Source organism: Mustela lutreola, chromosome 10 (assembly GCF_030435805.1).
Source record: "Mustela lutreola isolate mMusLut2 chromosome 10, mMusLut2.pri, whole genome shotgun sequence".
Taxonomy (NCBI): Eukaryota; Metazoa; Chordata; class Mammalia; order Carnivora; family Mustelidae; genus Mustela; species Mustela lutreola.
Genome location: NC_081299.1, coordinates 29,860,109 through 29,886,711, shown reverse-complemented (window position 1 = coordinate 29,886,711; position 26,603 = coordinate 29,860,109). Strand labels below are relative to the sequence as shown.

The following is a 26,603-nucleotide window of genomic DNA, read 5'->3' as shown; positions in this document are numbered from 1 at the left end:
AGTATCAAAGGCAGGTGGAGTAAAAGGCCCTGCTCAGCCAGGCTCAACCCACTGGCAAGTTTCAAACGTCTGGCATACGGTAGGCACACAAATTTTTGTTGAATGAATAAATGAATTAAACATTTCATCCTCAACTGCTATAATCAGTTCCTTCCTACACCCAAGAGGGTGGAGGCAGTGTCAGAGAATTCTAGACAGCAGGAAGGAAAAAACTTTCTTTTCCCTGCCATTCCCTGGTGATCAAGCTCTTCTGTTGCAAAGTATAAAGCTCCCTTCAATATAAAATTCATTACTTGACTGTTCTCCCACAGAGTTGGATAACAGGCCACACTATAATAACCAAGGACAATGGTTCCTCTGCAGCTGGTGTACAACACAGAGTCCTTGAAAGATGGTAGGGCATGGCATAGTCAGGGAAATGTCCTTTGCAGCAGTTTTTAGACATCAACAACTTGGAGAAAATCCAAGTATTCAACAATTAAGAAGATGGCTAAGTGAGGCTATTATCGACATTATAACTTAATTTATAATGACTATAGGGAAACAGTAATAAATAAATAAATAAATCTTTATAATGTCACATGAAAAAGGCATATAAGCATATATTTATGTGTTAAGTGAAAAAAGTCAGTCACAAAAGACCACATTATAGGATTCCTTTTGTATGAAAGAGTCAGAATAGGCAAGTCAGAAAGGAGATTAGTGGTTGCCAGGGTCTGAGGGAGGAGCAGGGGTAGGGGTGTGTCTGCTTGATGGGTACAGGGTTTCCATCTGGAGTCATGAAAAGGTTCAGGAGCTAGACAGTCATGATGGTTGCACAACAGTGCAGATGCAATGTCCATGAACTGTACACTTTCTTTATTAGGCTCCATGCACAAGGCAAAGCTTAACATGGGGCTCAAACCCACAACTGTTAGATGGAGGTCTGAACTGAGATCAAGAGTCAGATGTTTAACTAACCGAGCCACCCAGGTGCCCCTTAACTGTACACTTTAATACGGTTAAAATGAGGGGCACCTGGCTGGCTCAGTCATTTAGATGTCTACTTTCAGCTTAGCTCCTGATCCTGGAGTCCTGGGACAGAGCCCCACATCAGGCTCTCTGCTCATCAGGGAGTCTGCTTCTCCCTCTCCTTTCTGATCTTCCACCCCAACCCTGTCCCCGGCTTATGCTCTTCCTTTCTGTCTCTCTCAAATGAGTAAGTTTTTGTTTTTTTTTTTTTTAATCTTTAAAACAGTTACAATGGTAAATTTTATGTTATGTGTATTTTACCACACACACAAAAAACAAAAACATAAGCAACTTAGATTGGGGGTAACACATAATATAGGCTAGGATTACAATTATGTAGAAAGTAGACATGAACCAGAGGAACACAGACAAGTTTCAACATCTGTTAAATCAAAATGGGACTTCCTTGATGTTGGATAATAAATAAAAATCGAGAAAGGAAAAGAAGGCCAGAAGCATACAGCCAGCCCTAAAGCCACACTTGCAAGCCTGCAAATAAGTGCTGACCAAGTGGGGGACAAGTTATATTGCTCACCAAGCGCCAGAACAGCAGGTGTGTGTGCTATGGGGTGAGGGAGAGAGGTCTCAGGCCCTCCTCAGCCCTGTTCTCTAATCCCCCTTAAAAACACTCCCTAGGGCAGAGAAACCATCTGTTTCAACAAAGCCTAGAGCCCTACAAGCATATTAACTCCTTCACTGCTGACCTGCTAAGATGGGCTTCACTCAATAGTAAATGCTCATTTCAAAAATGCCTTTAAATGTTAGAACATAAGCTCCTTAAAAGGGAAGAGACTTGGCCCTGTTCTCTGGTATATCCCTAATACCAGAATAAATCAACATCAGGGGATACTCAATAAATTATTTTTTCATTTATGTCTATTTTCTAAAGCCTCCCTATTCTCATCATTCGTCCTCACTTAAGAGTCTGACCTGATTTCCTCAAATTCACTGCACCAATCAATATTTCGTGTACTTCTGTATAAGATCACTAGTCCCCTTGTTGTGCGGTTCATCACCAGGTCCCAGTGTCAAGCACAGTACACACAGTGGATGCTCAAATCTATTCGTCGAATGAAAGAATGACTCACTTTGGTCACCACACCTTGTAAGCATTCAGCTTACAGTGAATGCTCAAATCTATTCGTCAAATGAAAGAATGACTCACTTTGGTCACCATTCCTTGTAAGCATTCAGCAATGAGCACTTCAATCTGGCTAGGTTTGAGCTAAGTACCATGAGAGTTATAAAGATAGAATGTCTACAGAAAGGTCCCCCCAAAAGCATACAGTTTTAACGGGAAGAGAAAACTACCATGTAGGAAAGTGACACATCAGTATGGACAATGATAATCCAAGAAGTTTTCATGGAGAAGAAAGGCCTAAAGTGAGGCTGGAAGGGATGGACAGGTTTCAGTCAAGTATGAAGAACAAGGATGTTCCAGGTTAAGAGAACTGCCAAACATTGGCAGTGTAGGAGAGAGTGAACGAGGCGCTTCGAGGTACCATGAGGAGATGGGTCTGTCTGCAGCAGGAAGTGTGTTCTAGGAAGTTATGTGAGATGAGCCTGGGAGAGTGGGGGGATGGGAGGGTGGTCAGAACACAAAAGTCTGTCATGGGGTGTCTGACTGGCTCAGTCAGAGGGGTGTGCAACTCTTGGTCTCAGGGTCATGGGTTCGAGTTCCTTGCTGGGTGTAGAGATTACTTAAAATAAATAAACTTGTAAAAAATGTTTTAAAATAAAATAAAAGGTCTGTCCTACTTTTGGTAATAGGAAGCACAGGAAACAAAACATGAGGCAGTTTTAGAGGTTCAGGCATGAGGAGATGAGTGACTGAACCAGAGTCATGGCAAAGGAATTAGAAAGGGCAAATTTAAGAGAAATTCTGAAGAAACAAAAGGACCCAATGACAGACTCAAATTGGGGGTTGATGCAGAGCGAGAAGCCAGAAATGTTTCCAGGGTTCCTGATCTAGGAGACTGAAAGAATGTGAGCACAACTGTCAAAAATGGGGAATCAAGGAGAAAAGCCAAGTCTAGGCTTGATTTTGAAAATACTGAGTTCGAGGCAATATCCAAGTATAGATGTCCTGCAGGCAGCTGAAAAACAGACCAAAAAATTGAGATTTTTTTTTATACATACAATGGAATGTTATTCAGCCTTAAAAAAAAGAAAAGAAGGAAATCCTGTCACATGCTACAATACAGATGAACCTTGAAGACATTAGGCAAAGTGAGTAAGCCAGCCACAGAAGGACAAATAAACTCAGGGAAGCAGAAAGTAAAGTGGTAGCTGCCAATTGGGGTGGGTGTGGGGGGGAAGAGGTGGGGGCGGGACAGGGAGTTGCTGTTCAACCAGTAGAGTTTCAGTCATGCAAGATGAAAAGTTCTAGAGATCTGTACAACAAATGTGCACACAGGTAACAATACTCTGCTGTATATGTAAAAATCTGCTAAGAGGGTAGATTTGTTATTTTGTGTTTTTTATCACAATAAAAAATAATCACACCTGAAAACATTGAGAGATTTTTAAGGAGTAGAAGACAGATGTGGGAGTTGGCAACTTAGAAGAAAAGCAGATGTCAAAACAATTGGCTAGAGGGGGGAAAAAAGTCAGGGGCTATGTAATAATGCCAGCTATGTCTGTTTCATGGGTTTATGTGTCTGTGCTGTGTTAAGACTTTTACCTCTGCCACTCCACTTAATCCTCATAATTCTATGTTAGAGATATTACTATCCCCATATTACAGATGAGAAAATGGAAGCTCAAGAGAGTAACCTGCCCCAAGTCACTCAGCTGGTAAATGTAGAAACTTGGGTTTGAATCCAAACTCACCTGAATCCAAAGCCCAGGTTCCTCCCACTTCACCACATTCTCTCACCCCTTAGGAAACTGCCATGGGTAGAGTCAGAAAAAGGAGAGATCCAGCAAAAGGTACACAAACAGCAATCAGGTAAAGGAAAATCAAGAAATGCCCTCACAGAAGCTAACAGAAGAGAACCTTTTAAATAGGCAGTGAAGTCATCAACAGTATCAAATACCAACACTCCAACACAAAAGGAGGTCCACACTCCAAGTCTGTCTGTCAAGAGTTGTGTAAAGACAGGCCAAGTACTAGCCTGGAGAACTTGAAAGAAACAGAGGCAAAACCCGGAGCTAAATGGGCTTCTTCTCTCCCTCTTATAACTGACAGGCACCTGGAGCTACTGGTGGCCCAGTCACTCCTGGCCACTCCACGGTCCTCATGCTGCAGTGCACCGCCTGGCCAGACCCAGGAAATACCCACCCAAACACAAATCACCGCGCAACAGAGGGTCAGGTTCGACTTGAGCAGCGGGAGAAGTGGATCTCCACTCCAACTACAGTGCAATATCCGGTTTGTTTCCAAAACCAAACTCACTTTGAGAAGGATTTCATGCCCCTACACTCTTTACTTCCCTCGTCCAAGACAAACTAAAATCAGCTACGTGCAGCCCCACTTCAACTGCAGCCCGACCTCCCTGTAAATGACCTGTCACACCACTGCCAAAGTCAGACTTCTCTCAAAAAGGCCCGGATGGTTTATATCATTTCTCTGCCTTGAAAATATCTAGTGCCTTCTTCTGCCTATGTTATTCCTCTGCCCTTTATGAACACAGACTCAGCTTTCCAATCCAGCCTCATCTCTAATCCCAAACAACTGCTCATTCTCCCCAGTTTCCTACTTCCTAACACCTCTCATTCTTCCTCAGAGGAAACAGAAACTTCATGAGTCTATTCCTTTGCACACCTGTTGTCTTTCAAAAATACCTTTTCCACCTTCTTAACAGGCAAACTACTACCCAACTTCAAGATTTGGCTCCAGTACGTTCTCCCCTTTCAAAGTCTTCCCTACCACCCACCATGCTGCCCCTAGTAATCACTCCACCTCTGCTCTCACAGCATTTTGTTCATAATCTCTATAAATAGCACCTGGTATGCAGATAGACAGATAACTGTATCTCCTCTAGACAGTCCAGAGGACTGACAATCCCTCAATGCCTTATACAGAAGGTTCTCAATGGGGGTGCCTAGGTGGCTCAGTGGAGCAGGCAACTCTTGATCTCGAGGTTGTCAGTTTGAGCCCCAAACTGGGCATAGGGATTACTTTAAAAAATACACACACACAAGCACACGATTAAGGAGGGGATAAATTTTAACAGTACGAAACTGTCATGTACCTAAAACTACAGGACTTACTGAAGGTCTAAGTAAGTGCCTAGTAAGGGCGCCTAGGTGGCTCAGTGTGTTAAGCCTCTGCCTTCGGCTCAGGTCATGATTCCAGGGTCCTGGGATAGAGCCCCACATCAGGCTCTCTGCTCAGCAGGGAGCCTGCTTCTCTCTCTCTCTCTCTCTCTCTCTCGCTCTCTCTGCCTGCCTCTCTGCCTACTTATTGAACGCTCTCTGTCAAATAAATAAAATCTTTTAAAAAATTAAAAAAATAAATAGGTGCCTAGTGCTATAAAAGATGTGGATAGGCCTCACCCCAGAAACATGCAGATTCCCAGATTCCTTGCACTGGAGAGAATCACCCCATTGAGATAGCATTGCTTAAGGGCCCTGGGAATGGGAGGGGCAGACAATTCTCACTGTGTGAAGGATGCAATCCTGTGGGTGACTCAAGCCATTTTCCCACTATCCTGGCTGCTATAAAGACAGGCTTTTCAATTGAACCCCAAGCCCCTGCACACAAAGTCGCACACATGTGCCTTCCTTCTATCAGTCCTCAAGCTAATTTCCAAACACGCCAGTGTATCATCAGCTAGAAAACCCACAGTGTCTGCTCCAAGATGTCAACTTCAAGTCAGAAACAAGACTGTACTCTTATTAAGTCTATAATTCTACCCTGAGGCTCTCAGTCTCAAGTAACAGAAACCAATTTACACTTGACTACAATATGTTGATTTAAAACACAGCACCAGCTCCATGTTTTCCAGACACAGTCAGTCACCTACCACAAAGCAAGGATAATGACATAGTAGTCTGTCAACCAATTACACCAGGTTAAGCTAGCCTGAGCTACTAGCTAGGTGCTAGCTCAGTAACAGCAAGAAAAGAAAAAGAATCTCAACCTCAGACCAATCTAGGGTTCCCATAAAGAATATCTATATGGCAGCAATTAGGTCACTTTTGGTATTGCAGTTTCTTGATCAACACTGATGGATCTCTTAGTACAAGTTGAAAAGGTACTAGGGTTAGGAGGATCTATGATGCCATTTAAATGCCTGGAGTGGGGATGCCTGGGTAGCTCAGTCAGGTAAGTGCCTGCCTTCTGTTCAGGTCATGTGATCCCGGGGTCCTGGGATAGAGTTCTGCATCGGGCTCTCTGCTCAGTGGGGAACCTGCTTCTCTCCGTGCTTGTGCTCGCTCGCTCATGCTCGCTCTCTCTCTCTCTCGCTCTCTCTCTGACAGATAAAAATTAAAAAAAAAAAAATCTAAATGAATGAATGCCTGGAGTTGCTAGGAAAACAGTTTCAGAATAAAACAGTGCAGTGATAAGATGATGACATGTGGGAGCTGCTGACTAAGTGAAAGAGACACTTGGCACCTGTCCCATGATGAAATTAACTGCATAGTAAAATATCTGAACCAGCTGGCCATTAAGTCTGAAGACAGAGCTATCCCTAGAGGGCAAGGGGCCAAGAGCTATCAGAGGGGTACTGAAAGTGTTACAGGTAATCTCAAAAGCTTCTAAAAGTGCAATAAAGTTAAAAACCAACACCCAGAGCTTTGAATATATGTATTAAGATCAGTAATTCCACTTCTAGAGATCTATCCTAAAAAGATCATCAGAAATGCACAGAAAATTTTATTTATAATAATGCTGATTATTATATCATAGCAGAAAAAAATTAGAAATGTGCATGCCCCACAACTGGGAAACGTTAAATAAATAATCCTTCCACTTGAGGAAATTCCATATAGTTGTTAAATGTTGTAGACAAGCAGCAGCTCTTTCTGCCCATGGGTCCTATTCCCGTGCTTTAATAAAACCATCATTTTGCACAAAAAGGAAGGAAGGAAGGAAGGAAGGAAGGAAGGAAATAGGTAAAGGCATGAAAAATGCTCACAAAACAATAAACAGTAAGATAGAGAACTACATTACAATAATAGAAAATATATAAAAACACTTATGTAAATGTGGACACAAAAAGATTAAATGGAAACAAGCATGAATATAGTAACCTGTGAATCGTAGGATTTTTGTGATTTGGGGGTTTTATTTTTCTATGCTTTCTATTTGGCTAAAGTTGTGCTTCCATTTAATGGCAGGGGGGAAAAAAAACCTAAGTTTTTTTTCTTAAGATTCTTTAATCGCCACATTGAAGAGGAAAAAAATTCCCCCCAAAAGGCCAGTCTCTGAAGGGTACATGTCAGGACATGAGGACTTTCCCCACTTGCCCTGACACAGCACTAAGGGACAATCTCCCAGGCTAGCCAACAAAGTGGATGTACAAAGTAAAGCTGTGAGATAATGGGTGCTGGGTGGCTCAGCTGGTTAAGTAACTGCCTTAGGCTCAGGTCATGATCCCAGAGTGCTGGGATCAAGTCCTGCATTGGGCTCCCAGCTCCACAGGGAGTCTGTTTCTCCCTCTGACCTTCTTCCCCTCTCGTGCTCTCTCTCACTGTCTCACTCTCAAATAAATAAATAAAATCTTAAAAAAAAAAAAATAAGCTGTTAGATAATGAGAAAGACTTGACACACACCTCAGAACTAAGAACCAAAACTGAGCGTGCAGCTCGCTGGCAGTCCCCGTGCTCCCTTGTTCAGTGTTGCCGCCGCCCTCTCCATCTGAGGCCACCTACTGACTAGGAATCTTTCCAAAGTTTTCAAGAGCAGTCCGTTTTCATTCTTTGAGATTGGATTTAATGTTTCAAAACAGCCTCAGTCTTAGTATCATTTTCTGACCAAAAATTAAGTAGGACTATAAAATGACTGCAGTTTCTTACAGGAGTCATAAATCTGGCAGTGAAGAGAAAAACCACAAAAAGGGTTTTTATAAATGTGCACAGGTACTGATGTCAAAGTGGCTTTTATTTAACCCCCTCTGGTGACTACTGAAGGACATCTGGATACAGGAGTTGAGTCCAATTCTTCAAACGTCTTTTTAGGCTTAACACGTGCCGGGCAGACAATGAAGATACAAGAAGGGAGTCATAGTTCCCACCTGTGACAACAGTATGATGAACATCTCCTTGACTCTAACTCTGTGCCAGATGTTACACTTACTATTGCATTTAATCTTAACATTTTGTGAGGTAAATTTTATTATCATCCCCATTTTACAGGTGAGAATACTGATGCTTACAGAAGTTTACAGGAAACTTACCTAAGAAGTAAAGACTAGGAGGAAAACCAAATGTTTAAAAACTATAACTAAGGAGCACCTGGGTGGCTCAGTTGGTTGAGCATCTGCCTTCGGCTCAGGTCACAATCTTAGGATAGAGCCCCACATCAGGCTGGCTCCCTCCTCAGTGGGGAGCCTGTTTCTCCCTCTCCCTCTCCTGCTGCCATTCACTCTGTTTTTGCTCTCTGGCTCTCTGTATCTCTCAGTCAAATAAATACATAAAATCTTTTAAAATAAATAAATAAAAACTATAACTAAAACATAACTATAAAATTTTTAATAACTATAACTAGTAAATAATGGCAACCATAAGCATGTTCTAAAATAAGAGTATTTAAAGTGTATGGCAGCACAGATGAGGGAAAGAGAATTCTACCTCAAAATGTAAAGGATGAAGAAAAAGAGAGGGAAAGGAGGAACGAGGAAAGGAAAGGGAGAAAACTGGGGGGTGGGGCTAGGTACTAAAAGGTGAGTGGAAGTTTGGTATCTAAAGAGAAGTATGGGGCACCTGGATGGCTTAGTCACTTAAGCATCCAACTCTTGGTTTTGGCTTAGGTCATGATCTTAGGGTCCTGGGATAGAGCCCAGGCTCCATGCTCAGGGTGGAATCTACTTGTCCCTCTCCCTCTGCTCCTCTCTCCGTGCATTCTCTTTCTCTCTCAAATAAATAAAGTCTTAGAGGGCGCCTGGGTGGCTCAGTGGGTTAAGCCACTGCCTTCGGCTCAGGTCATGATCTCAGGGTCCTGGGATCGAGGCCCGCATCGGGCTCTCTGCTCAGCAGGGAGCCTGCTTCCCTCTCTCTCTCTCTGCCTGCCTCTCTGTCTACTTGTGATCTCTCTGTGTCAAATAAATAAATAAAATCTTTAAAAAAAATAAATAAATAAAGTCTTAGAGAAAGAGAGAGAGAGAGAGAGAGGACAATGGTATTCCAGGCAAAGGCAACAGGACAGTATACGCAAAGGAAGAGAAAGGTGAAAATGTGTGGCTATGCTGGAATATACTGGTTTTTAAATTACCTTACAGAACTATCACAATTTTTTTAGCAAAGACTAGAGAACCACTTTCTCATCATTCAGCTTCAACTACTTCTCTGCCTGCCTAACTAATCCCCAATTACCAGCCCACAGCACAGGCCTGGAAAAAGCAAAACTTGCCAAAGAGCAGGACTTGGACCAATAGTTGGACCTGTCATAACCACAGGAGAGGTCTGTCTGGGGAGAAATCACTCAATGACTATGGTTTCTGGCAGGGCTGAGAAGTAGAAATTAAAGCCCAGAAGCCGCAGCAGCAATGCGATACACTGCACCCCAATACTGGTGTCAGAGCACCAAAGATTCACAGGAAATTGGGGACTGGAACTTCAAAAGACCTCTACAGTGTCTCTATTCTCCCACTGGGCTCCCTTCAATACTAGATGGAAGAATGTCTGCAAGCTGAACCATGTCAAGCAAAGTAACTACACGAAAAGGGGAGCCCAGCCCCGCTGGAATACGCAGAGATACAGGTGAAAGTGAAGTAGTTACTCACCATAATCAGGGGGCACAGTGGGTGACACTGGGCCCAAAGGACAGTTTGACAAAGGCAGTGGTTTGTACCTGTCTGCCTGGTCGCCCAGGGCTGGGGAAATAATTGTCTAAGACCTATGACAACATTCCAGAAATGATTATAAAGACCAAACCAAAACAACTACGTGCCCTCTTCCAGGCACCTCTCCCACCCGAAAAAGATTCAAGTTCTGGCAAACAAGGAAGGTTAAATCAGATGAACGAAACAAACTGCCATATCTTTTTTTTTTTTTTTTTTTAAGATTTTATTTATTTATTTGTCAGAGACAGAGGGAGAGAGAGCGAGTGAGCACAGGCAGACAGAGAGACAGGCAGAGGCAGAGGGAGAAGCAGGCTCCCTGCCGAGCAATGAGCCCGATGTGGGACTCGATCCCAGGACCCTGGGACCATGACCTGAGCCGAAGGCAGCCGCTTAACCAACTGAGCCACCCAGGCGTCCCCAAACTGCCATATCTTATAAATTTTATGCTATAAAGACTTTCACACATTGTATATAAATACAATTAGAAAACAGGATACAGCTCAAGGAAGATAGTGCAGGTGAAAAAATAAAAAGATCTATTGCCCTCACCTCAAAGCACATAATCTGCTCTCCTGCAGGGAATAAGGTGCATCAGTGTATGTTACACATACACTGGGGCAATTGTGGGTATTCTCCAATATAGCACATGGTCCCCAGCATCGGACAGCAGCACAATATAGCCATCTTGGCTGCTATCTCCCGGGAAGTCCTTAGCAGGACCGATGTTCTCAGACCAGCCAAGCCTTGGGTTTTCCAATGTAAACTACCTACGCTATGGGAGTATTTAAGAGCTACATGGATTAATACATATAAAGTGCTTAGAACTTTATTGTTGTCGTTGTCCATAACTAACATTTGTCGTTATCCATAACTAACATTTGTCGTTGCCCATAACTAACATTTGCTGAGTGCTTGCTTTTATTCCTATTATCACTAGTGCCACTGTCTTCTCATCCCAATCACCATAATTGTCCTACAGTGAGACCAAGTAAGACCTGGAGCCAACCATGTGGATGGGTGTTTAGGGCTACAACTCCCCAACCAGAGTGTTACTTGACCGAGCTCATCCTAGACTAAAGCAGGCACAAGGACTCACCATGATTCAAATTCTCCAGCAGGGACTGGGGACAGAAGAGATAAAACCAACATCTGGTGAACTCTGGCAACATTCCAGACACCCAAGTGTATATATATCCTCTTGTTTAATGCCCACAGCAGTAAGTGCTTCTGAGTTCATCTTAGAGAGGCAGAACCCAAATAACCCTAGGATCTGGAGTGGGAAGAGAAGAGTGTGAGCTGCCACTGCAACTGTGGTCTTTTCATTTCCCTGATTTCAGCCCCACACAGGCACACCCCATGATAGGTGTATCTCCTCTGTTACTTGTTCATTCCTAGCACTGTTACTCACTCCTTCCCAGAAAAGACAGGGCAAAGGAGGGAGGGGGTAAAAAATTTTATAGGTGGGTTAAGAAAATAAATGATTGCCAACCTGGTTTTAATATAACCTCTTTCATAAGCAGAAATAACCCTTGCTAGAGTGTGACTTCTAACCTCTACATGCCCCAAAAGGATCAAATCAAGACTTACTTGTACCTACTTGTACTGAGAAAGTCAGGAGAGTTAGAGGAAACTGGGGACCAAAGCAATCCCTATTTAAGGAGTGAAAAAGGACTCCTTCCATGCATGTTTTGTGGGAGGAAACCAAGAAGTCCCCCTACCAGTCATATCTGCACTTTGTTCCTGAAGCACCTGCAGCAGAGGAAGACAGGGTTACGTGTGGTGCAGTCGCCTGAGAACCTCAGCAATCTACTTAGGTCACGCTAAACTTGATTCACTTAGGCCACGGCCATCCTCATGTGGTTTAATTGCTCATCTAAACCCTTGACACTAAGAGGAACCAAAAAGAAAAGTCATACTCTCCAATTCTGTAAGAAAAGTAAATCTCCTGTAGTTTCCATCCACCACCTGCCCATCTTCAGGAAGCTCTGGCCTTTTATCACAAGACTGGTGCCAAGGATAATAGGGAATACAACTATATTAAGGAGCTCAGTGTCCAAAGACAGGTCTAGGGTTCCAACTCCAAACCTTTTCTTCTACTGAAGGAACACACAAGTTATTAAGTTTGATAGTCCTTCCATGAGTTTTGTAAACAGAGGAGAGAAAGAAAAGGGCTCCTGCTATTGGGTGGGCATCATGCTCAGGAATATAGAAGGATCTCTCTCAGACAGGAACTAGGGCAAGAAAAGGGGGCACAGGGTACATCCTTGTACCTCCCTTCAAGTTCTTCAAGTTCCCAAGAAGGCCCAAGACCTGGAAGAGTCACTAAGAAGCTTCACTGGTTCTGTTCTGCATCTCACACCTCTTCCCCATGAGTCTGGATGAAGTCCGAACTCTTTCTGCCCTCTCAAAACTTCCTTTGACAGGGAAACAACAGTCAACCTCACTCATTCTTGCTAAGACCTGCCTGATGCCTGATGAGCTTGCAGAGTCCCAAACTTAAACAGGAGTCAGAAGTCCCGGGGGAAAAAAAAAAATTTAATGCAGTGGGGAGGGGAGAGGGGGAGACAAAAGGGAAGAGAAGATAGAAATTAGTAGAACATTACTTTATAGCTGCATATCCCTTGATAGCATACAAAGCTCTCCATGTATATACTCTCTTAGAAACAGTTTTTCAATAGATAATGGAAGAAAGAAAAATACCAAGAGACCCTGGCAGGATGGAAGTCTCCCACTCCCTCCTCCCTGAAGAATCCCACTTACCCACTCTCTACCTCCCCTACTCTCTCTGCACCCACCCCATGACTGCTCTGGATCCAGAATCCAGACTGCTGATGAAAGAGAGAGGGGTTGAGCACCTTCCTAAGCAGATGGAAATAAAACCACCAAATAATTAGAGAAGCAGCAGCAAAAAGATTTCATTCATCTTTCTCTTCAAGAGGCAAAGAGGCCTGCATTTTTCTTATCTGTGGTCAGTGAAGCGTTTGTCAACCATGTAAAGCAGACAATATTCCCTCTAAATATTATTCTATCAAAAGGTTACCTCCTTTGAAGTCACTGATTTGGGGCGCCTGGGTGGCTCAGTGGGTTAAAGCCTCTGCCTTTGGCTCAGGTCATGGTCCTGGGGTCCTGGGATCGAGCCCCACATCGGGCTCTCTGCTCAGCAGGGAGCCTGCTTCCCTTTCTCTCTCTCTTCCTGCCTCTCTGCCTACCTGTGATCTCTGTCTGTCAAATAAATAAATAAAACCTTAAAATAATAATAATAATAAAGTCACTGATTTACCCCTTTACATGGCTCTCCTGGCCTGTCAACCTGCATTCCTCCTCCCTGAACCACTCCCTATTCGCTGTTCTCTCCAGGGGGAACTCTGACTCACTGTAGACACAGGCTTTGGAAATTCTAGCCCAAGAAACAGCTACACCTGGGTGAGGCTGCAGCGCCCGATGGCAAGTGCCCTCCACCCACACTGCCCCAGGAGTGCCCTGAGCTCTGCTCAACTCAAGGGAGCAGGGGCATTTCTTCAATGCCCATTCAAGCAAGAGAATAGACTGCTCCTGAAGTAGCTAAGAGAATCCTCTCCCACTCACCCACTGTCACATTTACAGTGCTAGCCCTTCTATGTCATTGCCTAAACACACCAGAAACTATGGCCAGCTCAGAGTAAGAGGGAACCCTGAGCAATTGATGGGAATTTAAAGACTGCACAGAACACCCAACACAGTAAGTGTTCACAAATTCGGCAAGGATAAGGGCAGGGAGTCAGAAGCCTCATCATACCTCTAAGGTTGTTGAGTCCCTCCAGGAACTTCTGGTACTTATAGGCGTTCATGTCCCTGCCCAGCTAGCTGTGTTGGTTCACTGTCTAGAGGCAGGCAGCATGGCACGGTGACAGCTGAGAAGTAAGAGCCTTCCAACCGATTGGTCTCTACCACTGCGCCTCTGAGCCCCCAAGAACTGGACTTTGACCACATTTACATGTGACGTCACCAGAGAGGCCTTATTACATTACAGCCCTTCGTGCTCCCTCATTTGTTGCAGCGAGCGGAAATACCTCCCCAAAAGGGGACAAGCCCCTCCTTTGCACAGAAATGAGGTGGGAGACCACAACAGGCCCCTGCCTATCATCTGCCACCTTCTCTCTAGACTCCAGCCCAGACTCCCCTGGGATTACCGCTCCTCTAGTTTAAACTCTAGGGAAAGAGACTTTAATGCTTTTCAAGACACCAGTCAGGGGTTCATCTAACACTGGAGAACGAAACCTTTAAAGGGCCACACTCACCACAAGAATGTCACTGCAGGAGCTCTTGGGCAAATATCACATGGCAACGGGGCAGGTTTTACAAAATAAACAACAGACGCTGCACTCTACTTACAGCAGTCCTGTTTACAGAATGGAACACAGCCACACACAGGCAAGACGCTGTTAATCAATACAGTCCGAGGCAAGGAGACAGAAGCAGAAACCGTGAAGCCCACTTCCTGAGTGCTAAATGCACAGGTCAGGGAGGGAGGACCTTTGCCATAGAAAACTAAGGGGAAAATGAAGTTCAGACGCACCCCCCACCCATGCTCCCCATTCCAGGGCACTATTCGGCTCAGCTGACTTGTTTTTGGTTTGCCTTAATAATGTCAGTAGCTACTGTAAATTTCCTTCTCCATTAGCCCCAAAAAGATGACCCACTCCCCACCCCACCCAATAATCACAGGCTCATAGGATAAGCTACACAGATAATATAATAAGAGGGGAAAACAAAACCCTGAAATTTCTATCGCATTTCATTTTAAGACATTCAAAGGGCTTCATCTGCAGGATGCCTGGGTGGCTCTTGATTTCAGCTCAGGTCACAATCTCAGGGTCATGAGATCAAGCCCTACATGGGGCTCTGTGCTCAGTGGGGAGTCTGCCTGAGATTCTCTCTCTCCCTCTTGCCCCTCCCCCAACTCATGCACGTGTGCCCACACTCTCTCTTTCAAATAAATCTTTTTTAAAAAGTGGTTCACCTGCATCATTAAATTCATCTTTTAAAATGTCTTTATAGGGGCGCCTGGGTGGCTCAGTGGGTTAAAGCCTCTGCCTTCAGCTCAGGTCATGACCCCAGGGTTCTGGGATCGAGCCCTGCATCGGGCTCTCTGCTCAGCAGGGAGACTGCTTCCTTCTCTCTCTCTGCCTGCTTCTCTGCCTACTTGTGATCTCTGTCTGTCAAATAAATAAATAAAATCTTTAAAAAAATAAAATAAAATGTCTTTATAAAAATAACTGTAAATTTTAATTTACATATGAGAAAATAGGTTAAACAATCTGCCTAAAAGTCACGCTCTGGTACTCTGGCCCATCTTACCATAAAAGCCTTGGCATCCTAGAAACCCAATGGAGTCAGACTCCACAGAAGTGCCCCTTACAAGAGAGACCCCCCCCCCCTCAGTCCAGAAGGTTTTCCAAGCAACCTGCCAGGCAGGCTGTCATTCAGCGACTTGGGGGTAGAACTCACAGCGTGTCAAATATAACGTTCCACAAAACTTCCAATTATGCAAGTCAGATGCAGGTGAAGAACCTGTATAAGAAGCACTATGAGAAAAAAAAAAAAGAGAGAGTGTGCCCACTGGAAAAGATCAGGCTAAATAATATAACAGCTGCTAAGATAATAGAGAGGGGAACATTTTTAAATAATAAAAAGTATCCAACCGAAGCTTTTGTGCCTTCCTATGCTACCAGTCAGTCAACACTACCAACAAGGTAGCCAACCACTGTGTGCAGATCTTTGTATTTACTAGGAGTCAAAGGGACACACTATGTGCTTCCTTTTCTCAACAGAACAATTTCATGGACAAGAGTCAATGGTTAAAAGGGACCTTAATGTTTACAGAGTGTAAATTAGACAATGGGAAACAGTAAAAAACAAACAAAAATACAGATTCTGTGACACATTACTGTGAGAATCACTGTATCTTTGAGGTCACCTAGTCCAAAAGACCAGGTCCTTGGATTCCTCATCTGTGAAATAAGGCTGTGGACAGAGAAAGGCGAACATTAAATATCAGTTCAGATCATGTGTCTGTTTCCTGGCATTACTGCACTTATTTCTCCAGGAAGAGAATGGATAATTGAGTATAGTGCAAAGAATTTGGGTTGTAGAGTCAAAATACCTGGATTCCAGAGTCTATCTCAAGATCCAACTTTGTCACAAACTAGCTACGTGAGCAGGAGCCCCAAATTCTTATGAAACATCAGTTTTTCTTTTCTTTTTAGGTCATAAACTCTTATGAGAATCTGATGAAAACAAAGGATACTCTCCCTAGAAAAAGGCACATATTCACCTACATACAGGCTGTTGTTTACAAGTGGAGAGGGGTCAATGAACCACAGGTAGATAACCTCTAAACTGATCTCTGTGATCCATCCTGTGTCATGATCTGAAAGCAATTAACATAGTGCAATGTGAATATAAGAATGTGAAAGAACAATCAGTTAGCCAGGGCAGAGCTGGGTCTTCTTGCTTTAACGCCATTATAAAATCCTATTCTGAGACTCCTCCCACCCAAAGGAGCAAAGCAGCCCAGATAACAGGAATCTCACAGCAGGAAAAACTGACTTTTAAAATAGCCACTTGAACTAAGTGCATTTAAAAGACAACACATGCTAGTTTGTCATTTCCTCTGTGTGTTTCACCATTGAAATTGTTTAATAACATCTTATCAGATAAAAATTAAACAAAAACAAGGATGTTTGGCATTAAGGAGTGAGAGACAGTTCCAGGGTTTTGAGAAAGGGGAGGGGGGCAGCAGCCTCAACCCCAATTGCACTCTTGCAACCCAGGGACTCTTCCTCAAAATCTGAGCATTTCAAAGCACCTGAGTCCAATACCTCTACATGCTCTGTGGCCCTTCATGGTTTATCCTCCTAGGTCTCACATGGCAAAGAGTGGGCGAAACCTCAGGTGGCAGGAGGGAGGCTCCCCAAAGTTCCAGAGATGAACAATGTCAAAGGCTTAGAATCTGGCAGTCTAATAGGCACTCTCTGGCCAGCTGCTGACAGAGGGGGAAAAAAGCCCCGCTGTCTCCAACAGCCCTGACACACACACAGACACCTCAGAACAGAGTGGAACTTGACTGAAAGCAGGCAGATCAGGAAGTGCAGAGGACAGTGCATGAGATGTAGTCCTTCGGGCTGCCTGCTCTCTAGTGACAGAATGACAGTTTAAAAGGAATACCTGCCCTGCCCAGGCTCAGGGACACCAGAACCTTGGTGGAGTGAAGGCCTGAGTCAGGTTCAGGATATCAGTCCTAAAACTCGAGGACAAATCTGCCAGTAGAGAATTACAACTGAGGAGAAAGTTCTAGGCTGATGAAGAAAGAAAAGGCCCTACCTTGGAGTTCACACAGTCCCTCCAAACCCCTCTACGAGTCAATAACTTCCATAATTCTTTCGAAGCTATCTTTCTTCTAAAAACAAAGGTCCCTCTTCCCCAGACACCCCCACGTCAGGGTGAGGGAAGCTAAACCTGGACAGCCAGTTCATTCTACATACATGTGTTGCCTACTCACCACACACCAGGCACCAACCTAGGTGCTGGGAACACAGAACTCAGAGTCTAACGGGACAGAGAGCAGGACAAAAAAGGAATCAATCTGTCTGCTCAGAGTCAGGGAAGATGAGGGTCATAGGTGGTCCAACTGAAGGCACAGCTGACTTCCAACTGCTCACTCTCTAGACCAGCCCTAAAGACAAGAGGTTTAGGGACATGAAAGGTAACTCTCCTCATATAAATACATCCATTTCCTTTGAGGCCAGTTGCTACCGTTACTCCCAAGCAGCTGCTGACCCAGGAAGACAGCAAAAATGTCCCCAGTGACTTAAGAAGCCAGTAACAAAAGCAGGTGCCAGGGCTCGTGGTCCTATTCAGGGAGCAACAAAGATCACTTTCTTTATTGTCTCCCCCTGGCAGCAGTGTCTGATGGAGAAAGGGGTTGAATTACACCTCATCCCTCTGGTCTGCTCGAGAGAGAATGAGTTTGCCATCTGAAGAAAGACCTGTCCCCAGGGCCAGAACTGCCTCTGCAGAGCTGAGGAACAGAAGACAAAAGAAGTCAGACCTCATGCTTAGAAGGAGAAAACCAAAATGGTAAAACCAAGGGAGGCTTTAAAGGGAACTAAGTGTGGGCCTGCTAGCAAAGGTCCAAGGAGTTCTGCCCACTCTGTGCTCACCCCAGGCTTGGAGAGCTACTTTGTGTGGACTAGATTTACACTCTGGGTCTGACAACAAGTTTAAAAAGGCCTTGTGCTTTAAGCCACATGCTCTCAAATCAGTTCTCTTTCTTTGATCCTTTTCTTTCTGGCTGTATGGTCCACGGGAAAATGGGTGAATCCTAGGAGTCCTATCCTCCCTACAGTGGTTCTGGAATACTACAACACCAAACAAGGTGAAAAGGACTGAGCAGTTGGGAGGAAAGGCAAAAATACTTGCTCTTAAGGTCAATCTGTACCTGCCATGACCTCTTATTCTAGCTCTACCTGAGACTAAAGATCCCCCCTCTAGGTTTATAATATCATAAAGCAACCTAAAAGCCTCATGAGGCCTTCTGGGGACCTAAGAAAAAGGTCAGAGACAAGAGTCACCTACTACTGGAACAAGGTTATGGACTTCCAGCAGAGATGAGAGGGAAAGACATTTATTTCAACAAAAGCATCCTGACACAGCTACGGACATCCAGGTGTAATAGAGATCAACAATTTCCCCCTCCTCCAGGAACAGGTTCAGTCACAAAATCCATCAGGACCCAGAGGACACAGCTGCACTCCATGTCAGCTAAAGGTGCCCACTAAAGAGAACCACATTCAGTTATTCTGACAAACCCCAGGGGGCAAAGGGCTTGCTGGCTCAATTCACCTGAGCGCTTCCACCAACAAATAAAACAAGTCTCCAAGACAACAGGCCACCAACTTCCCATAGCATTCTTATGTTGCTTTTGAGCAGAGGAAGGAGGCAAAATAAACATTTTTGAAACTCAGATTCTAGACACCAAAAATAGCATAATGGAATTTTCCTCTGAAGCTGCCTTTTCCTAAAAATGAGGTTATATTTAAAAAACAAACAAACAAACAAACAAACAAAAAACAGTCCAAGATAGACTCTATAGTGATGACTCCAGGATGGCAGGGTATAAGTTCTAAGAAACTTAGTGTCTTGAGTCCAAGATAATATTCAGTGGGAAAACATCACAATGTTAAGGAGTGGCTAAAAGTACTTAATAGGCAGAACCTAAGTAAGCGGTCAACAGCTGTTTAATGAGTAGTGGGTATATACGTATCTCCTATAGTGTTACCTATACTTGTCTACATGCTTGAAATATTCATAATAAAAAACTGAAGTCATGGATTAGACTACCCACCAAATTTACAAATATATATACTATTTGGCCCAGCAACTGTACACCTAAGAATTTTTCCTATAGATACCATATGCAAAATGACAAGTGTACAACAGGTTTTTCACTGCAGCATTGTGTCATAACAAAAGATCATCCATCAGTAGGAACCTGGCTAAATAAATGATGGTACATCTACATAATGAAATAATAAGTGGGAGGGGGGTCTTTATGAGCTAAAATGGATTAATCTTCAAGATATAATAAATAAAACAAAGAAAGGTCAAACAGTGTATGTTATCCTCTCATTCATGGCTTTTTTCAAAGGAGGGAAGAAAAATATATAGAATTTAGGTTCCAGAAAGTCAGGGACTTTTATCTGTTTTCCTCACTGTTTATCCCTAGAGCCTAGCTTAGTACCTAGCACACAGTAGGTGCTCAACAAATATTTGTTAAATAAATAAGTGCATATATCATCTCTGGAAGGCACAAAAACCTGACAGTACTGATTGTCTTCAAGAAGGGGTACAGATTGGCTGGAGTGAAAGAAAAATTTTTCACTGAACATCTTTTTTGTACCTTTTGAGTAGTCAATTATGTGAACACATTACCTAGGCAAAATAAACAAAAGTTTAAAAGTCAATTATTGGCAATTCTTTTTTTTTTTTTTAAGATTTTATTTTTTTATTTAACAGAGAGAGATCACAAGTAGGCAGAGAGGCAGGCAGACAGAGAGAGGAGGAAGCAGGCTCCCCGCTGAGCAGAGAGCCCGACGTGGGACCCAATCCCAGGACCCTGAGATCACGACCTGAGCCGAAGGCAGGGCCTAACCCACTGAGCCACCCAGGCGCCCAATTATTGGCAATTCTAAATCCTGGTCCCAGCACTGCCACTGACCACATACGTCCTCACTCAATCATTCACACATCCAACAAGCCTGCCCTGTGCCTAATTTGTACAGCACCGAGGATGGAGGTGAAGAGCGCAGAGCCTCTTCTCTCAAGCAGTTTGTGATCTAGTGAGTGAGACAAGCATGTGCATTAACATGCAATACAGTGCAGCTGATGCTGGTGAAGGTGCATGGAAGCAAAGAAGCACATGGAAGTCTAGGGAAGGTTTCCCAAAGGAGATGCTGCTGCAACTGGAACTTCAGGGCCAGACAGAACTAGATTGATGGTGGCAGAAGTGCTGTAGACGGAAAAAGCAAAGTAGAAACATGAGAGAGCACAATGCATTTAAGGAACTTAAAATAGTTTGACATGGCTAGAGTATAGTAGAGAGTGTACTCTCTACTCTGGAAGAATGATGGCAGGACATGAAAGCTTTGCATGCCATGCTAAAGAAACCATATATCAGCCTGAAGACAATGGAAAGGCATTTAAAGCATCTGTGCTTGGGAGTGACTATTTCTTATAATTAGATTTTAATTTCACAAAGTGCATTCTAGCAGCTGTGAAAGGGAGGGGAACAAGACAGAAGGGAAGGGAACCAGTTAGGACACTATCACAGTTGCTTTTTTTTTTTCTCTCTCTTAAGATTTTCCTTATTGGGGCGCCTGGGTGGCTCAGTCGTTAAGCATCTGCCTTCAGCTCGGGTCGTGATCCCAGGGTCCTGGGATTGAGCCCCACATCAGGCTCTCTGCTCAGCGGGGAGCCTGCTTCCTCCTCTCTCTCCACCTGCCTCTCTGCCTACTTGTGATCTACGTCTGTCAAATAAAGAAAGAAAATCTTAAAAAAAAAATATTTTCTTTATTTATTTGACAGACAGATCACAAGTAGGCAGAGAGGCAGGCAGTTGGGGGAGGAGCAGGCTCCCTGCTGAGCAGGGAGCCTGATGCGGGGCTGGATCCCATGACTCTGGGATCATGACCTGAGCTGAAGGCAGAGACTTTAACCCACTGAACCACCAGGCACCCTATCACAGTTATATGCTGAGAAATAATAAAATCATAACAAAGAAAGCAGCACTGGTAATGTGCAGAAAGGAGGGGGTGTGGGATTTGAGGTGGTATAATTTATATGGCATTTGATCACTATTTTATTTGAGCTAGGGTCAGGGTAGGTGGATGGACCATGTGAGGTAAGATTCTCAAATGATTCACAAATATCACACTCATGTGACTAGGTGGAAGTGTCTTAAAGTAAGGAATAGGAAAGAGAAAAGCAGGCTTGCTGGGGTGGAGATGAGGGGTTCAGTGTAGAACATGCTGAGTAAAAGACACCTACAAGATATGTAAAACAAATCCTCCAATACCCAGAGATAAGTGCAGGGAGCTCAGGAGAGAGATCTGACCCAGCAGTTACATCCATGGGTCTGAGTAAGATCACTCAAGAAAACTCTGTAGAGAGCCAAAGACAAAAATCTTAGAAAGCTCCTTTAAAGGAAGATAAACCTGTAAGTGAAGGAAGAAAATCAGGAGAGGATATAGTCACAATAAGGAAGGGAAGGAGAAACTTTCAAGGAGGATGGAGCGTTTCACAAAGCCAAGTACACAGGAAGATCACGTAAGATCAGAGCTGAAAAATCCCCATTGGATCTGGCAATTAGAAGGTGATTAATGACCCTGGCTACAGCAATTTCAAGAGAGCAGGGGGGTTGGAAGCTAAAGGGCAGGGACATATACCACACTTAAGAACCTTGGAGGAAACAACGAACATGGCTGTGACAGGGGAAACACTTTAGATCTCTTTTTTCCACTTCACCTCCCATAATATATTTGTTTATTTAAGAAAAGTTAGTAGGAAAATGCACAAAAAATAGTGTTAGCACTTTATTAAGTCTTAGGTACAGAGTAATAATCCCATATATTAATAATACATTAAGCTGGTACCATTTATTCCATAAATTACCAACTATTTTTGGATACTTATGTGCTGGCAATAATGTGGGAGATAAAATGGAGTTTATCCTCATCCTTGAGGAGCTTCCAATCTTACACACATACAGATGCGATATTAAAGTACAATATAAAAGATAGAGGAAAAAAATGACCCTTAGCATTTAAAGAATTAGGAACTGACTTCCAGTGGGGGTGATCAAAAGCTTCCTGGAGGACTCAGGTGAGTGGTGAACAATGGGTAAGATTCCACACAGCAGACACAGTGAGTGAAGGCCCTCCAGGAAGACAGCCTTGTCTGGCTTAGAACTGAGGCGGCAGCTGGAGAGGGTGCTGGAATGGTTATTATGGAGGGTTTTAAGTATCAAAATGAGATGACTGAGCCTTGCCTCTCTTCTGATTGCTGTTGTGCCATGCCAACTGCCTGCAGGCCATTTCCACCTAAGCATGCCACAACAGCTAGAACTCAGATTATTAAAAGTGAATCCACAGCTTCCTTCCCCAAATTGATACCTCCTTTTAATTTCCCACTTGCAGTAATAGCACCCTTTACCTAGCCCACTATGGAGTCTTATCAGTTCTTCCCACTGCCTCTCATTGTCTTCTCCTTGATTTAATAGTCAAGCCTCTCCCCTCTAATTCTTGCTACCTCAAACCTGAATTGCTTTAAAATGGCCTCCAAAGAATGATTTCTCTCCTTCTCACCCAATCCATGTTGCACACAGTCTTCCTAAAACGCAGCCTTAATTAAATCATTCCAATACATAAAACCACCAATAGCAACACAAAACCTACCAGAGGAAAAAATCTCAAGGTACTGAAAAACTCAACTACATGGTACAATGTCTGTAGAGGGCAAATTAACAAAATATATCTAAAATTTTTTAAAGTATGCAATGAATTTTGACCCAGTAATTTCACTTTTAGGAATTTATACAAAAGAAATGTGGTCACGTGTACTAAGAAAAAATACAGATATATGTACAAGAATATCCATAAATTATTATATGGGTACATTATTTCTTTTCTTTTTTTTTTAAGATTTTATTTATTTATTTGACAGAGATCACAGGTAGGCAGAGAGGCAGGCACAGAGAGAGGAGGAAGCAGGCTCTCCGCTGAGCAGAGAGCCCAATTCAGGGCTCAATCCCAGGACCCCAGGATCATGACCTGAGCTGAAGGCAGAGGCCCAAACCACCGAGCCACCCAGGCACCCTGGGTACGTTTATTTCTTAACACTGACTTTCACCATAAAGAAAACAAGTTACAAACAGTATATTTTTGCAAAATATGTATTTACGTGTATGTATTCACAGAAGAAATATCTGAAAGAAAATACAGCAAAATGTTTATAGTGGTTATCCAAGTGATGGAATTTTAGGTGACTTTAATTTTTTTTTTAATTTTATTTTTAAGTAATCGCTACACCCAACATAGGACTCACACTAAAAACCTCAAGACCAAGAGTAACATGCTCTACCTACTGAGCCAGACAGGCACCCCTAGGTGATTTTAATTTTACTGTTTTCATTATTTTGTAATTTTCATACAGTACACCCAGCTACTTTGTGAAATAAAGAGAGGGGAGATTACCACAACTAATAACCAACAGCAGCATAGCTCTTTTGGACTTCCCAAATGTGGAGATAGCAGAATCTGTATATACAACCCACCAACTCAACCAAGTGTATGGCACCAAAGAAACAAAGTTGAAGAAGGTATGGTCTGTCCTCATTAAACTCATGGTGTAAAGGAGTCCGACGATTAAATAGGTAACTGTAAAATAAGATAAGTACTATTACAAAGGGATATATAAAATACAATGAGAAAGATGAGGAGATAAGTTCTATTTTTTCTAGTTGGGGTAGGGGGAAAGAAGCTGGAACACCATGAAAAGTTAGTTAGTTTTGAGCTAGTATGGAAGACTTCTTTATAGTATGAACAGGAGTTTGTGAGCAGATGGAGTAGAAAGAACATCCAAAGTATAGGGAAATGCATAAACAAGGGATGAAACCGAGAATCACACCCATTCTAAGAAGTCTGAACTTCACCCCCGTGAACGAATAGAACGCAGTGAGCACTGGAGCTTTCAACAAGAGATAGCATGTAAAACTCAACGACATAGTACAACTTCTATGGAGAGTACTTTCGCAAAAAGTATCTAAAAAATTTTTTTAAGTGTGCAATGACCTTGGACTCTGCAAAAGTTACGGGTAGTAAGCCAAAGATGATGAAGATCTAAAATAGGGCTGTAGGTCCCACCAGGATGGATGGATGAGAAAGGATATTATTCTGATGTTTCTGAAATGGATGTTCAGAGATGTTTCTGAACTGGAACAAACAGAACTTAGTGTCCAGTCAGATACAGAGAATGAAGAAGACAAAAACACAAAGAAACCCAAAGTCTCTAGCTGGGCAAATTGGTGGAGAGGGATACTAATAATCGGAGATAGGGAACACAAGAAGAGACATGGGTTTGGTTGGGCAGGGGAAAGAAGGGGAATGATAATGAGCTCTGGTTTGGGATATGTTAAAGAGAATTTCTGCAAACTCTTAAGTGGAAAAGGAAATACATTTTGGATCCCAGAAAAATCTGGAAATACAATTTTGAATCCCAGAGAAAAGTCCTTAGAGATTTTGAGAGTCATCACCAAACACATAGACAACATTGATAAATGAAATCACCAGAGTAAGTAAACTTGTCCAGGACAAGTGCACAGAGTGAGAGGGAAAAGAGGTCCAAAGAGGGTCAAATGCTATGTCAAGGTCAAAGAGCATGAGAAGTGAAGGAGACCCAGGAAATCTACAAGTAGGTCAGCACAGGTGATGGTTGTTTCAGTTAGGATGGTGGTCACAACAGCCAGGCTACAAGAGGTCAATAAGACTAGTGGTTTAAAAAAAAAAAAAAAAAGGCAAAAAGAAAAAGAAGAGACCAGCCTAAAAGAATCTTTGCCCTAGGATGGAGGAAACCTAAATATATTTATAAAGAGTCACTAGGTGGGGGAAAGACTGAGAATACAAACCATGTGCATGCCCAAAGGCCTCTGACCCAGGGGGAATGTGGAAAGGACTGGAAGATCACAAGTATACTGAGAGGCAGGGCCATGGGAAGTGCAAGGCTACATGGCATGTTGAGAGTTACCACGTAGGGCAGCACAGCAAGTCTCAGGAGAGGCGAAAGTTTGTGGGAAGCTGCCGTAGGGACAAGATACACAAGTCAACCAGAAGAGAAGAAACTTCAGGGCAGGGTTCAGAGTCAAGCTCTGGCTGGAGCTTGTAAATTTGTAAAGGAATCAGTCAGCACAAGGCTATGCAGCAGAACTTGGTAGCTCGGTGGAAAAAATGAACATGTGTCCAGCTTTGGGGAAAAAAAAAGTAAGGTGTGGCAGCAAAAGAGCTGGAAATGTCAGGGCAGGTGTTGTCATATAGGATAGAGGTAGGGAAGGCAATGACACCATTCAGAGGCTGAGAGACTGGAAAACAGGCAGAGACCAGGCTTTGTAAGCATAAAGGAAGAGAAGCGGAAGAAAGGAGCTTGTGACCGGACTCTGGGATTTCTAGGAGGAGGGGAGCAATTTCAGGTCACCTCAAATACTCTTCCCCTAGAAACTTAGCCATTAACATGACCCAAATTGATGCCATGCTGACTTCTGAGCCATGCTCTGATCTGTAACCTAGATCTTCAGATGGGCTTTCACCTCAAAAGCTGTTCGACAGAGTTCCAATGAGAGAGTGGAAGGACTGAGTACTCCTAAACCTCTTTCCTGAACTTTAAGATTTGATCTGGAGCTCTGGGTGCATTATCAGTAACTTATTTTTATTGAGTGGGAGATTATAGGAATTGTCATGTGTGCAGAGTTGCTAAAAATAAAAAGTTTAAGAAACTGCCTAATTGCTGGTTTAGCAATTCCCTCAGGGTCCTGGAGCCAGCTGATGTAGGACAGGAGTCACAGCCCTTCTCAGGGACCTGGATCCTTCCCCCAGTGCTAAAGGACAACAGTAGGGATAATAAATCAAGGATCATCGTATCCAATAGGGAGGCAGGAATGGGGTTTGCTAGGTGACATCTAGGACTGAGGTGGGAAAGTGAATTCATACCCTTTCATGGTGAAGCCTGAATCTAACCCTTGTCTCACAGGACAGGAAAACCTAAACAAGCTACTTACTAGTTCCCTAAAGTCGAGGCTCCCATGCCACCTCCTGGCCCAGCCTATACAAAGAGACTCGAATCCTCTTAGAGAGTGAGTCAGGACAATGCCACCAAAAGGGCTGCTGGCTTACAATACTGATTCACTCTGAGCCCCAACTTTCTTCCAAACCTTCTCCTTTCACCCAAAGACAAAGGGGTCAATGATTGCAAAAGGTGATTTCTTATGTTAAAGTACACCGATGGACAGATTGAGATTTCCAAGGTGGCTATCTGGATAAGGATCTGGAATTTGGC

The 26,603-nt window shown here is 43.3% G+C and overlaps 1 protein-coding gene across 3 annotated transcripts in view; it reads right to left on the bottom strand.

The window, feature by feature from the left end:
* LOC131809396 (microtubule-actin cross-linking factor 1) overlaps positions 1 to 26,603 on the bottom strand; it is a 321,582-nt gene that overhangs the window by 262,606 nt on the left and 32,373 nt on the right. The window contains exon 1 of one of the 3 annotated variants that reach the window (XM_059136438.1): positions 13,738 to 13,901. The exons of 1 other annotated variant lie outside the window; for it this stretch is intronic. In XM_059136438.1, the coding sequence (XP_058992421.1) occupies positions 13,738 to 13,789 (52 nt within the window). In that variant the 5' untranslated portion in view covers positions 13,790 to 13,901. Of the gene's footprint in view, positions 1 to 11,058; positions 11,147 to 13,737; positions 13,902 to 26,603 lie in introns of those variants that run through there. One more of the 3 variants, XM_059136436.1, reaches the window with a different exon arrangement.